Raw genomic sequence first — 12,806 nt, 5'->3', positions numbered from 1 at the left:
GGGAGCCCAGGGTGTGGCAATATACTGTATCACCACTAGATGGTAATGCTGCACTGGTGTTGTTATATCTTGCATTACATCCTTAACCAGATCAGTAAATGTATTGCGAGAAATACAAGGAGCTGCCATTGTAAATGCAGATATTACTGTATCACTGTAAGTTCTATAACTCCATTACATCCTCAAACTCACCATCAGATCACTTGAACAGCTCCTTTTACATAGCAGCTTGCATCATTTCACCAGGTAAGTCGCCACACATTTACCTGATTTGAGTTAGATGAGCTATGAAGACTGCTCTATGTGCGTTGCTGTCTATGCAGATGTGGTGGGAAAACTTCTCATTTTGCATCATTCAAATATCAATATATTATGCTGGCATCATAGTGGTCACTATATACTTAACACCAAAACCACACTCACTGTTGAGTTAACTGGTAGTTGTTGTTTTTTGCTTCAAAGATCATATGCACATTCCACAATTCACAAATATTTACAGAAAGAGAAAATACAATACTACAACAAACTATAAAACGAACTTCATATTCCCTCTGAAATTCTCCGCTGTTCATATTTACTTTTCAGTGTATACTGTGGCCACAGTGTGACATTTTAGTTATATATATTTGAAAACACTCCTTTAGTCTCAATCAGCTCACGTGACCCAGTCAGGCTCACATGCAACTATACAAGGGAAAGAGTTAAGGCTCTTTTCAGAGTTTTATAGCAGATATGTAAAGATGAAAGAGAGACAGAGTACACATCTGATGTAATACAAAGGAGGTTGTATGGGCGGGTAAAGACCATGACACCTAAAGCAAAGCCGTGGTTTAACAAAAGCCAAGTCTGATCGCATGGTAAGACACCAACAACAGCAATTGAGAAGATATTTACAGGAGCTCTGAGCACATCCATCTCTGTGGATGAAAGACTTCTCTTTTTTTTTAACTAGGTCATGAAGAGAACTAATTCTGGGTGAAATTAGGTTTTATTCAAGTGGAGGCGGTGAGAGTCTGAGAAACAAGTTCTAATTCTGTGTGTGACTTCCACAGGTCCCAGCACCACCTGTCAGGAGGACTCCTGTGCCAACATGGGCATTTGTATCCAGCAGTGGGAGAACTACACCTGTGACTGCTCCATGACCTCCTACACCGGCACACAGTGCAATGACCGTGAGTACTGACGTCACTTTTAAGACGCGCGCATGTGATTAAGGCGGCTGAAACCACACCCCCTGTGTGTGTGTGTGTGTGTGTGTGTGTGTGTGTGCCATCGGTGAGTGCTCCGAATGATGATGGACGTGACAGTGAAGACAACGATGTGTAGATTTTATGTTGATGCAAAAACATCACAAACCACTACAGCGTTCAAACGTACATGAATTCAACATGACAAAGGTCACTTTGCATTAAATGTAACTTCACACTCTCCTGTAGCCTCCTATACACCTTCAGCTCCATGTACAGTTACAATTCAAGACACTGGCAATGAGCTTAGGGGAAATGATCAGATTGTGAGACACTATAGGGGCATTTCACACGACCAATAAATTAGCACTTCAGCAGCTTACTCTTGTAGCACCTTGTCCCAGTGGATATTTACACTCATCTATATTAATCCTTCCAGTCACACAATATACAAAGCGGCGTGTACACTCCACACTGCTTGATTCTGCAAGTGTCCATCAAAGGTAAGTGTTTGCTGTTGCACTTGCTGAATGTGGGTTTCATCAGTGGCTGCTGTGCCTGAAAGCCAAGCAGGTGTCAGGGCCGTAAAGAGGACCAGTGAGTAAAGCCCTCACACGTTGCCTGACAACGCAGTGGTAATGGGAATATGTTGGGGTTTTTTGGCCGCCAGTTCTATACTTCGTTGAAATTCTAAGTTACTGATGCACTGCAACGAAACAGTGTTTTTTTTTTTCCACTTTCAAAATCCGTCCATTCAAAGAATCACATGGAATTACATGGCATGATGAAAGCTCCGAGGTGGTTTGCTGCACGTCTTTCTTTGAGGTAGCTCTTCTGTGCACAATCTAGCTTTGTTTTCATCTTCCCTCACTGCGTGACGGACAGAAAGACTGAATCAGACTCAGGGCCAAGGCCTCCTGTGACTGTCAGGTCCGCAGCTCAGCAGAGATATGTCTTCGGTTGGAGTTTGATGATTAATATTGTTTTAATTATTATTGTTCTTTATTATCTGTTTGGATGAATAGGGGGGGTTCCTCAGAGCACCAGTCAGCATTATGTTCCTCTGATAGACAGTGAATGGATGGATGGATGTTTTTTGTTCATAAATTCGATTAAAAAAAAGAGGTTTCCTGTGTCGTTTAACTGCTATAAAGATTGGAGTGATTTAATTATGCTCTTGACTACCCATGACAATACCTTTTATATACCCTCATACAATATATGAGAAAGATGTGGTGAAATGTGACCTAAAATAAATAAATAACAGACGCCAGTTTAATATGATTTTAGCTACAATGATGTAAGCAGATATCCACGGTTTTTCCACACAGTCCTGGCTCTGTAAATTGAAAACAAAAGAAATGGTGAGGACCGCCCCTCACAACACTGTGTGCATCTTGTGAACATCACTCCTCGACACCTAGAGAGACGGGCCAAAGGTGGACATGCTATGACTCAGGGGGTTTTGACCCCTTTTTTAGCGTCTCTCTGCGGATTCGAGCCCCGACCATTGCAGAAAATCAACAACTAACAATCTTCCTCTAAAATAGCTTAGTGCCCCTTTAAGGTGGGGGGTTGGACATGGCTTGGCATGTTATCTCCATTGAGTAGGGGTAAACAAAAAGAAGTATCACAGCATTTCTATGAGTAAAAACAATAACTGAACATAATAAGCATCACAAAAATAGCATTAAATAATGGCCATTAAGTTTGCATTTGTGGATAATACTGAGTCCAGATCCTGTGTATTCTTAGAACAAAATCTACATAATACAGGTATACAGTGACAGTTACAGTTAATGCAGAGTGGCAATGCAGAGGACTTGAAGCTTACTCTCCAAGTTGTGCTTGAACTGATTTGAAATATAAATGAATGTAAAGATAATGTGAACGTAATCATTCTTTACATTTCCTCCGTCCAGAGAGCTCAATGTTCAAATCCCGTCCATGGACACAGGAATGAAGACTTCACTGAACAGAATAAGCAGACAGGTCTTTTTCCAGATAAGGGGAGCTTTGGGAGCCCTGGCTACCTTACAGATTCCTGGGTATAGTCGGGGGGGTGCAGGGAGGACTGGTAGGTACTGCATGCATATACCCACAGGGAAGGGAAGGCTGCCCCGACTCAGACGTCTGTCGTGCTGGGGGCCTGCCAGATGCCACAAGACATACTGAACACGCACTTGACACAATAACACAAACAAGTTACACATACAAAGGAATTTTCTTAGCAAATGCAGTTGTGAGAGGTTTACATCGCGCCAAGTCGGCCACCGACAAGCCGGAATTTTAGATGTTGTACGACGATTTAACAAACATTCATGTCAAACATTTTGGGGCCTTAAAAACAGAGATTCAAACCTGGCTTCAGTTTAAAGACACTGTCCTCTGCAAAGAACGTCCCCATAGTCCTCTATGCAAGCACATTATTTGACCCATGTTAACATTTTATTGTTAGGCAACCTCTTTCTGGTCATATTAAATATAACGGGAGCAAAGGCAGCGGTCAGGTGACATAGCACATTCCGCCACAAAGTACACATACAGTAGGTGGATAGGCTTTCCCACAGGTATTTGAACTGTGCCCAAACTTAACTGCACTCTCTACTCTAACTAAAACAAAACAAAGGTCTTCTAGATGTAATGACGTACGACAAAGCCCTAACCCTAAACCTTACCAATTGGTAAGGTTTTGTGCCTAACCCTAACCCAACTGTTGTTATATTGTTTTTGCCACAATAATGACACGGTTTCAGGAGATGCTCCGATGGGTCATCAGAGGGTAGGGACAGGCTCAAACGCTTCTAGTTGGACATGTTGAGATCTTCTTCAAATGGGCTAGACGAGTGTTGTGTCACGAAGTTGATATCTTATTTTCTTTTTTTCCGGAAAATTCTGTTTCTTGAAACACATGATTGGCCCTCGGCTCTTCAGTGAATATTATTACATCGCTGTGTGTGAAAAAGCTTTGAAGATTTGGGTGGTTGGGATGGAACTACTATATTGCTGCCATCCACAGAGCAGTCAGGTTTCCGTGACTCTGCTTAAAGATCTCTTGGTCACACCCATCCGCCCGCACACACGCGCACACACACACACACACACACACACACACTCTGTTTGCTCATACATACACATACACACAGACAGACTCACTTAGATCTCCATTTCAAATAGGCAGCTGTCAGTCTGTTGACACAGGGTTTCATCATTGCTGTGGCCCAGATGGTTTGTGTGTGTGTGTGTGTGTGTGTGTGTGTGTGTTTGTGTGTGTGTGTTGGGGGGGAGGCAGTCAATCCTTCCTATCGCAGAACAGAAATTGTGTTGTGCTTCAGGTTTTCTCAATTGGCCTACCTATCCACTTCCTGAACAGTGGACTATATTTCCTAATAAGCCCACTGTGTTGTTAATATCACCCATTGGCCTTCTGACCTTGGCAGGGACAGTGTCAGTGTTCTGCCTATTGAGATACATTTAGAAATTAGCTATGTGTCTCCAGTAAACTAACACCATCGCCCAGGGTTGCTTGATAAACTATACCAATAAATGTCTTATTAGCAGGACCATTGCCGGGTCAATGATCTCACTTCAGATGAATGCAGGACATTTACAGAGGCTGGGGAAAAGACAGTCTGCTCAACATTCAGGAAAATGGAAAAAGGTCACTTTTTACTCACTTGATTTCAGTGGCAGAAGTGGTTGTTGTTTAACTTTCATTTTCACATTTCGCTCATAGTTTGGGATACAAATGTAATCTCAGTCGGTCATATCATTTGAAAAAACCCAGCTATCTGCCCACATGAAGAAAAATCGACATTTTTTGAGTTTTTATTTGGTAATTTCTTCTAAAATAAAAACATATTTTCATAATGTAACTTTCAGTGAACTGAAGATGTTTTCTTAACAGTGTCAAAAGTAGAATGAACCTCAGTAACAGTTTTGAGGTAGCAGCGATGTGGTTCTCTGTTGTGGGTCCAGGTGATGACAGCAGAAACCTTTCAATGCTTAAGTTGTAGACTAAAAACTCACCTGTTCAGACTGAACCTCACTAACTGAAAATTGTTTTTTTTTAAATCTAAAAAGTGTGCACATGAAGCAGTGTTTGCTTATTTGATGAATGTTCATGCACTCTTTTCTTGAAATTATCAGCAATATCCTCATGGTTGAATGCACTTATGTAAGTCGCTTTGGACAAAAGCGTCTGCTAATTGAATGTAATGTAATAGGGTTAAGGTCGTGGAGCAGTTAAGCCACAAATACTACTTGGCTAAGTGTAAGGAGGGATCGAAACTACGTTGACCATCAGTTTCAAACAGGAAGTTGATCTCCTGTGTTTTGTCGACCCGTCTCTCCACCCCAACTGTTCCTTAACTGACTTTACTCCCGTAATGATTACTCGAGCCACTAGAAGTCACCTAACAAAAAAATGTTACTATGCATCATAATAAGCTGCTCCCAATGAAGACCAATGGGATCGTTTTTTACAGGAGTCCTTGTTCTCATTGAGTTTCATTAAATTAGAGATATGGCACCCCGATGGATTACAGTGTATGCTAAAAGCCAGTCATATGAGTGGTTAAAGTGAATATTGAACCTGTACACTCCTCAATGCAGGCAACCAGAAAAAGCTACAATCTGATTGGTTAGTGGGAAATCTTATGGTTGATAGTTAAGGTAGGCACCAGGCAATGTAGTCAATAGTCAATGTCAATTATGGATTCTTTTTAAACGATTAATTTCCTAGTTGTGCGTACATGTTGGCTTTTGCATGCACTGCCCAGCAGAGGCTCTGCGTCTACTGTATCTGATTATGGGTCAGGTCAAGTCCTGAGTGTCACAGTATGTTCCCCTCGGTCCCTGTCTCCTGTCCCGTCGTCCCTCCCCTGCCTTCCCAGAGCTGTCCACCAGATGTCCTCAGAATTTCCCCCCAATGTTTACTTCATTCAACAGTCAGCCCTGCACTACACAGTTGACTATGGGTACGGTCAAATTGTCAAATTTGCTTCGGAATTTTCTTAAATCTTGAAGTTACCCGGAAGTATATAATCGGCAGCCATGATAACAGCTTTTCGGATTCTCTTGGAAAGGTGCTTCAATTCTTCCTTTCCTATCTCCTTTAGCGTAGGGTACAATGGACTTGCCTATGCAAAAGGAAAGGAGAAATAGACGCCCCACAATTCATTGCAGCAGCGATATTTAACGTATTTTAACGATATTTTAAGTATGTTTAACCGCATAATGACGTAGTATAGTGTAAGTGGAGTCGGATTCTCTGAGCAACGCTGTCGGCTTTTCCCAAGTCCTATGAGTCCTCCTTTACACCTTTCCTTGATCTCATGACGTTTTCCACTGTGGTCAAGGAATAGTAGATAGGAAAAGACGGTAGGACAATGTAATGTTGCGTTACTATGTGCTTTGTTTGCCCGTTCCTTGTTTTGTGTTTTTACTCTTTGGCCTGTTTTCTAGACTTTTCTGGTCTTTAGATTGCAGTCCCTTCATCCGCAGATTTGTTTGCCAGTTTTACTTTCTTTGGTTTCAACTGTTGCCTGCATGCCTATTCCACAAGCCCCTTGTCTTTCTTGTTCTTGGAATTCCCCAGCCTTCATTAGTTTTGCCTCTGGCATCTGTGGTTTGGGTCCAGTCCCCTGTGTTCTTATTACTTCATGTAACGGGTTGGTTATGGAACCATACCCAGGAACTAGGAACCAAAGGAGGAACTCCTTTCGCGTTTCGACTGCAGGAACCAGAGTCTTAATTAATAATTTATTTACCCTCGAAAAAGACCCTGATCGTAAGGTATTACTGACCGGAGGTTTAGGAGCTATGGGGGCAGAGCTGCAGTGCTGAAGAACTGTGATTGATCGAGTACTCGCCGCATTTCATTTCATCCGCCATGTTTAAAAGCCCTTGTGCAGCTGCAAGCTCACTACTGTTTGGTTTCTTCACCGCGCTTCGTCGTGGAAAGGCAGAAGAGAAGCTACAATAGACGGACCGACGACGAGGTCCAGGCTCTGCTGAGCATTTTTGGCCAGCGGTAGTTACAAACAGCGAAGTGAAACGAAAAAGTACGCCATTGGCCTGATTTGCATAAGCTTCCCTGGTCTTCCGCTGTAGAAACGCAGACAACAATGAGCCACAGGAGCCTTTTAGTTCCTGGAAGAGTAGTTCCAGGAGCATCCCCAAAGATACTGAGTATCCAGACTCACTGTCTTAAAAATCATACTGGAGTAATATGTGACCTTGTTTGCAGTTTGGGGTCCCCTGTCAACAATGTTTTAGATGTCTTTTTTGTTATGGTGGTCGATGGGGCTGAGTGGCAGCACCACATCCAGCTCTCTTGAAGGAGACATATTATGCTTTTTCCGTTCATCCCTTTCTTTTAGTCTGTTATATAGGCTTTTGTTTTTCACTTCATTATGATGACAATATCTGCTTAATTCTGCGAGTCGAATTTTAATATAAGTCCAAATGTATTAATGTATGCCACCTGTTAAACGTTGTTGCCCAATGGCCAGGGGAGAGCACATCTTTGGCAGTTGGCATGCATGTTGCGCAGTGGCGCTTGCAGTTGCTGGCTTGATATGTTATTTCTTTAAACTTCGCTCAAATTAGCGCAATACATCTCTAGTCAACACGCATAAGGGACAGGAGGGTTCATACAACAAGCGTAAAATGCGCTCAGTTGGTGTTGTGAGTGGATATGCCTTAACACAGTCGGTGGTGAGCTGCTCCACAGGCCAGAGAAGACATGTCAAATCATTTTAGTTGCATATTGTATAATATTGCATTGAACGAAGGTTCACTGATCCAGCAGCACTGGCAGAAAACATGTCTGCATCGGCAGTTATGGCACGTATTTTTTTATCCATGACGGAGACTTCACCTGAACCTCCCTGCAGTCATCCATTGCCATTGTTGTGGCGAGTGTTACTTTTCACATCGATGCATTTAATCTTTATTTCGAGTGGCATTGCGACTCACAGGTTCCTCAAAATGAATAGATCTGCTTTAGTCCGTCACTCAACTCCTGCAGAAGCTGCTTAAAATATAATGTCTGGATCTCTGAAAACAGTTCTTCAGTCTCTGATCTCGTAAATGTCCTCTTTTTTTACTTTAATGCCGTTTTCATGAATGAACACTTCCTGACATGGCGCAGGAAGCGAAACCTTAAATGGTTATTTTTTGGGACGCTGAATATGCTAATAGGCATTCATCATGTTTTACGTGCGTAAACATGATGAATGCAAATTAGCATATTCAGCTACACACTTTTGTGAAGATAGAAGCGTTTGATGAATCTGACAGGGCCAGTTTGTGTTAACTCACGGTACGAGCTAATGTAAGAGAAAGTTGGGATAAGAATACAAACATGTTCTTGTATGAGGCCCAATGTGTGGTAATAATATGGTGTAAGTCGGTTTCACTGATCTGTGGTTCACTGCGGGGACCTCAGTGAGCAGCCTCTGCTCAGTAGCTGTAAGCTAAAGGTAGAAAGTCTGGAAATGTGAGGCTGTTGGAAGTGGACATCTCTCAGAGCTGGCGCTTCCATCCATCAAGAGTGTGTCGCAGGGTTTATGATGAGGAGCCTGACAAAAGATGAAGTGGTGCAATAAGAGACTAAACAACCTCCCAGGTCAGACCAGGAGCGGGTGAAATATGGATCTGAATGCAGCGTGAAGAAATACAAGATGGTGAACTCAGCTCCCACTGCTGTGGGACTCAACCACTTGGGACCGGACTATAGTTTATTATTTTGTGTGGGTCTTTGTGAACAGAAAGAGAACGGGAGGATCAATCATGTGTATGCAGGGTGGAAAGAGGCAATGCCAATTGAGATATACGTCCCAATCCATTTCAACGACTGAATTCAATTAAATTCAATTAAAAATGAGAGCAAGCACTGGGAAAACCACTATAACCTTTGTCTAGTACCTGATTTAGTCAGGGAAGACAGTCAGTGTACTGATGACATGCAGGTGAAGCACCATCCTGCCGACAAGTGGATGAAGTTACTTGGCAGAAACAGGTGACAGACATCTTGTCCACATCCAAAGTTACTGAGGATGTTTCAGTGTTTGAATCAGTAAAATCAGTAATTATTCTTATGTTTTGTTTTTTTAAATCCAGTCAAAGGATTCTTTTTTTAAATTTTTTATCTTTCAGTCAATATTCATCTGTTTAAATTGAGACATGCTGTACACCATAGGTTTATAATGAAAGTTTCCTTAGCGTCCACACCCTAACTAACTTTGCATGCTCAATTGACACAGACAGCAGCAAGCGATTTAATTTGTAGAGCTAGTAATGACCTTTCAGAAATTAAATACAATAAGAACAACAAATAAATGAATAAACAAATAAAAGTTGTCACCATCAGCATCAGTGTCAGCCTCATGCTCAGTGTCAACTTCAGACCAGCATTTTTAGCTGGAGCTCAGGGTATTTTGAAATAGTTTGTGGCTGACTCAATTCACTGGGGGTGAAGTGAAATTGGTTTCAGGGACTCAAAGCATTGAAAAGCTCAACAGCAGCGTGCCTCTCCAGAAACTGTCCCACTTAACTGTGCAAGATGGCCAGACGTCTCAGTGAGCACATTTCACTGGAGACACTGTCGGTATCCAGCCCTGGAATGTGAGCAAAGTCACATGGAGTGAAGAAAAAAATGGTAATTTGGTTTCTTTTTTTGGTCACATTTGTTGCTGCTGACGTCGTTGCTGTTGCACGAAAACTGCATACTGTATGAATGTGATTGCTTGTTTTTTTTATTATCATTTAAAATCTCAGCAGTGGGTGACGTTGTGGCTTTCCTCCATATTTTGGCAAAGACACTAATGTTCCCAATGTTATTCAGTTATGAGTTAGCAATGATAATCTTGGGACAACGTTGATGTGTTGAGATGGCCCCAAGTGACAATCCTGACTTGTTGTGAATTTATCGGGCACCTTACCAGATCTGTACTGAGCTTTCTTGACTTTCAAGAATGATTAGCAATAACTGATAGTATTGGGTGCCATTTGTAAAGTGGAGCACACTGAAGCACACTTACAAAGCAATATTTGTTAACTTGTAAAATGTACTTTTCTTGTTAAAATATAATCAAAATGTTAAATGTTAAACTTAAATGTTAAATGTAAATCTTAATCAAAATGTTAAATGTTAAACCTAAATGTTAAATGTTAAATGTAAATCTTAATCTAAATGTCAAATGTTAAATCTAAATATTAAATCTTTGTTGTTTATTATTAAATCTAAATGTTAAATGCTAAATATAAATATAAATGCTAAATATAAATGTTGAATCGAAATCAAAATGTTAAAACTAAATGTAAATGTTAAATCTAAATGTTAAATGAAAATCTAAATGCTAAATATTAAATATAAATGTTGAATATAAATATATATGTTAAACCTAAATATAAATGTTAAATATTAAATATAAATGTGACAGTTGAAACTAAATATTTACTAAATATAAATATGTTGCGCGCCTCATTGTCCAGCGATTTAGCTGAACACATTGGAAGTTGGGCAGCACTTCAGAGTTTCAGCGATGCACCTGCAGCGACAGTGACCACCACAGAGCCACCACAGAAACTCTGCTGGCAACAGTAGAGCATGATGAGGAGAAGTGACGAGTCACACAGACGTGACTGCCAAAGGAAGATCGCAGATTCCGCTGGAGCACTACATCAAGCTTTTATTTTGGTACTTTTCATATTAGCTAGATATTTAGTTTCAACTGTCATATTTTGATTTAACATTTAGACAATGTAAATATATATATATATATATATATATATATGTGTGTGTGGGTGTGTGTGTCAGACAATTTGAACTTTTGGATATTGTAATATGAAATGTAGGCCATTTCATAATGACTTCATCATGCACCGAGATAAATTCTGTCCATGTCGGGTCCAATGTTGACCTCAGCAGGCAGGAAGGATTCAGCATTAACTCGGTAGATACCACATACGTAACAAGTGTACAGTTTAGGTTTGGCAGTGTAATGAGATAACATCTCTAACTGACCATAGTCAGAATTAGATAATCCCAGTCATCCTCAGTCAGATTGGGATTTTTTAAAATTTTGTTTTAACTTCAATATATCTCACTTATGCAGAAATGCACTTGTTGCAGTGCAAGCAGATTCCATAAGGCTTTGTCGTAGTTTGAACACAAGCAGGAGATGAAGATTTATGTCATTATATTGTTCACAGAGTTTGAGAAAGGTGAGTTCGGAAAAGGAGGGGCTGATACGACCAAGAGGAGAAGACACTTCTGTATGCTAATATGCTGTTGAAAAGTGGAGGATTATGTGTTTGTCGACCTTCACCTGCCTTGGCTGTTGTTTGTGTAAGCTTCCCACCTCCAGCTCACACAGGAAGCAAGAAGGAAATAAAGAGTAGGAGGAGGGAGGACAGGGGAAGCTTGAATCCTTCAGTAGGTGGGGAAAAAACACCCATGCATCACACTGGACAGGTCATTTGTGCACTGCTGCATTTGAGTGTTCCTGAGATTAGGAAGCATAATAATTCCTGAAGGGCATGCTTTATGTTAATGTGACAGGCTTCGCTGTATATTTCTGCTGAGGCACCGTCTTCGTGGCACTTAATTTCCCTTTAATGGAACTGTTGTGTTGGTATCGAGAAAGATTTAGACCCGTCCTGAATTAGTTTGTTTTTATAGCAAGAGGACGTCCTCTGATTATTTCTTACGTGTGGAGACAAAACCAAGGACATTTTGAGGCAAGCCGACCACTATCACCAAAGACAAAGAATGTGGTTCCAACATGTGGAGTGATTTTTTTCCCGTTGAAGGTAAAAAATAAATAGATTTAGTCATTCTCACTTCTTTTTTTTTTTCTTCTCACCACTATCCTGCTGCTCTGGAGTCGGGAATTAAGTCGCTTTCTCATCATCCTGGTCTCTTGTCTAAAAGTAAGTCACAGTTTCACTGCAGTGAAAACATATAATCAAATTCTTCTCTCTGCCCAGCGCTGCAAATGGGAAATATCTAGCAGCTAAATCTGGTCCAGTTTGTATGAGATAAAAAAAAAAAATCCTACACGGTCCCTGAGAAATAAATGTAATACACCCAACTGAATGACTGTAATTGGAAGGAAGCTCCATATACCGGGGTTTTTCAGGCGAATATTAAAAGCATTATAATAAAACAACAGGCATATAGGTTTTTAAATTCCATTACACTACCAAATACATTGTTTATATCAGTGTGCATTCGTCCCACTGGCAATCGTCATTTATTGACCCAGATACTCAGCCAACTACTGGAACTACTCGACAATGAAAACTGAATGAACAGCAGACTAATTAGGCGTTAGACCCTGTGCCATGAGGCAGAATGAAAGTGTAATATGAATCATAGATGGCTTTTGTAGTTCCCGGAGCACATTGTGCCTTTGAGTGGTGTAATGTAAGTGGCCCTGAATTTAAATAGTGATGAATCAAACCAACAAGTCTTTCATTCGAAAGAGTATTAGGGCGAAAAAAAAGGAGGCCGATTATTTTAAAACTTGCCTTTCGAGAATAAAGTCCAAATGCAGAGAATAAAGTTGAAATACTATATCGAGAATTAAGTAAAAATGTCGAGAATAA

At 40.8% G+C, this 12,806-nt stretch overlaps 1 protein-coding gene across 6 annotated transcripts in view; it reads left to right on the top strand.

Annotated features, from left to right (window-relative positions):
* The window catches only part of nrxn3a (neurexin 3a), a 170,097-nt gene that overhangs the window by 117,804 nt on the left and 39,487 nt on the right, over positions 1–12,806 (top strand). For all 6 annotated transcript variants that reach the window (XR_004785369.2, XR_004785368.2, XM_047337831.1 and 3 more), the window contains one exon: positions 1,053–1,172. Coding sequence is in view for 4 of the 6 variants with exons in the window: in XM_047337831.1 (XP_047193787.1) it covers positions 1,053–1,172 (120 nt within the window). In the remaining 2 variants the exon portion in view is untranslated. The remainder of the gene's footprint in view (positions 1–1,052; positions 1,173–12,806) is intronic.

This window comes from Scophthalmus maximus, chromosome 15, assembly GCF_022379125.1.
Source record: "Scophthalmus maximus strain ysfricsl-2021 chromosome 15, ASM2237912v1, whole genome shotgun sequence".
Lineage (NCBI taxonomy): Eukaryota > Metazoa > Chordata > Actinopteri > Pleuronectiformes > Scophthalmidae > Scophthalmus > Scophthalmus maximus.
This window is presented reverse-complemented; position numbering and strand designations above follow the sequence as displayed.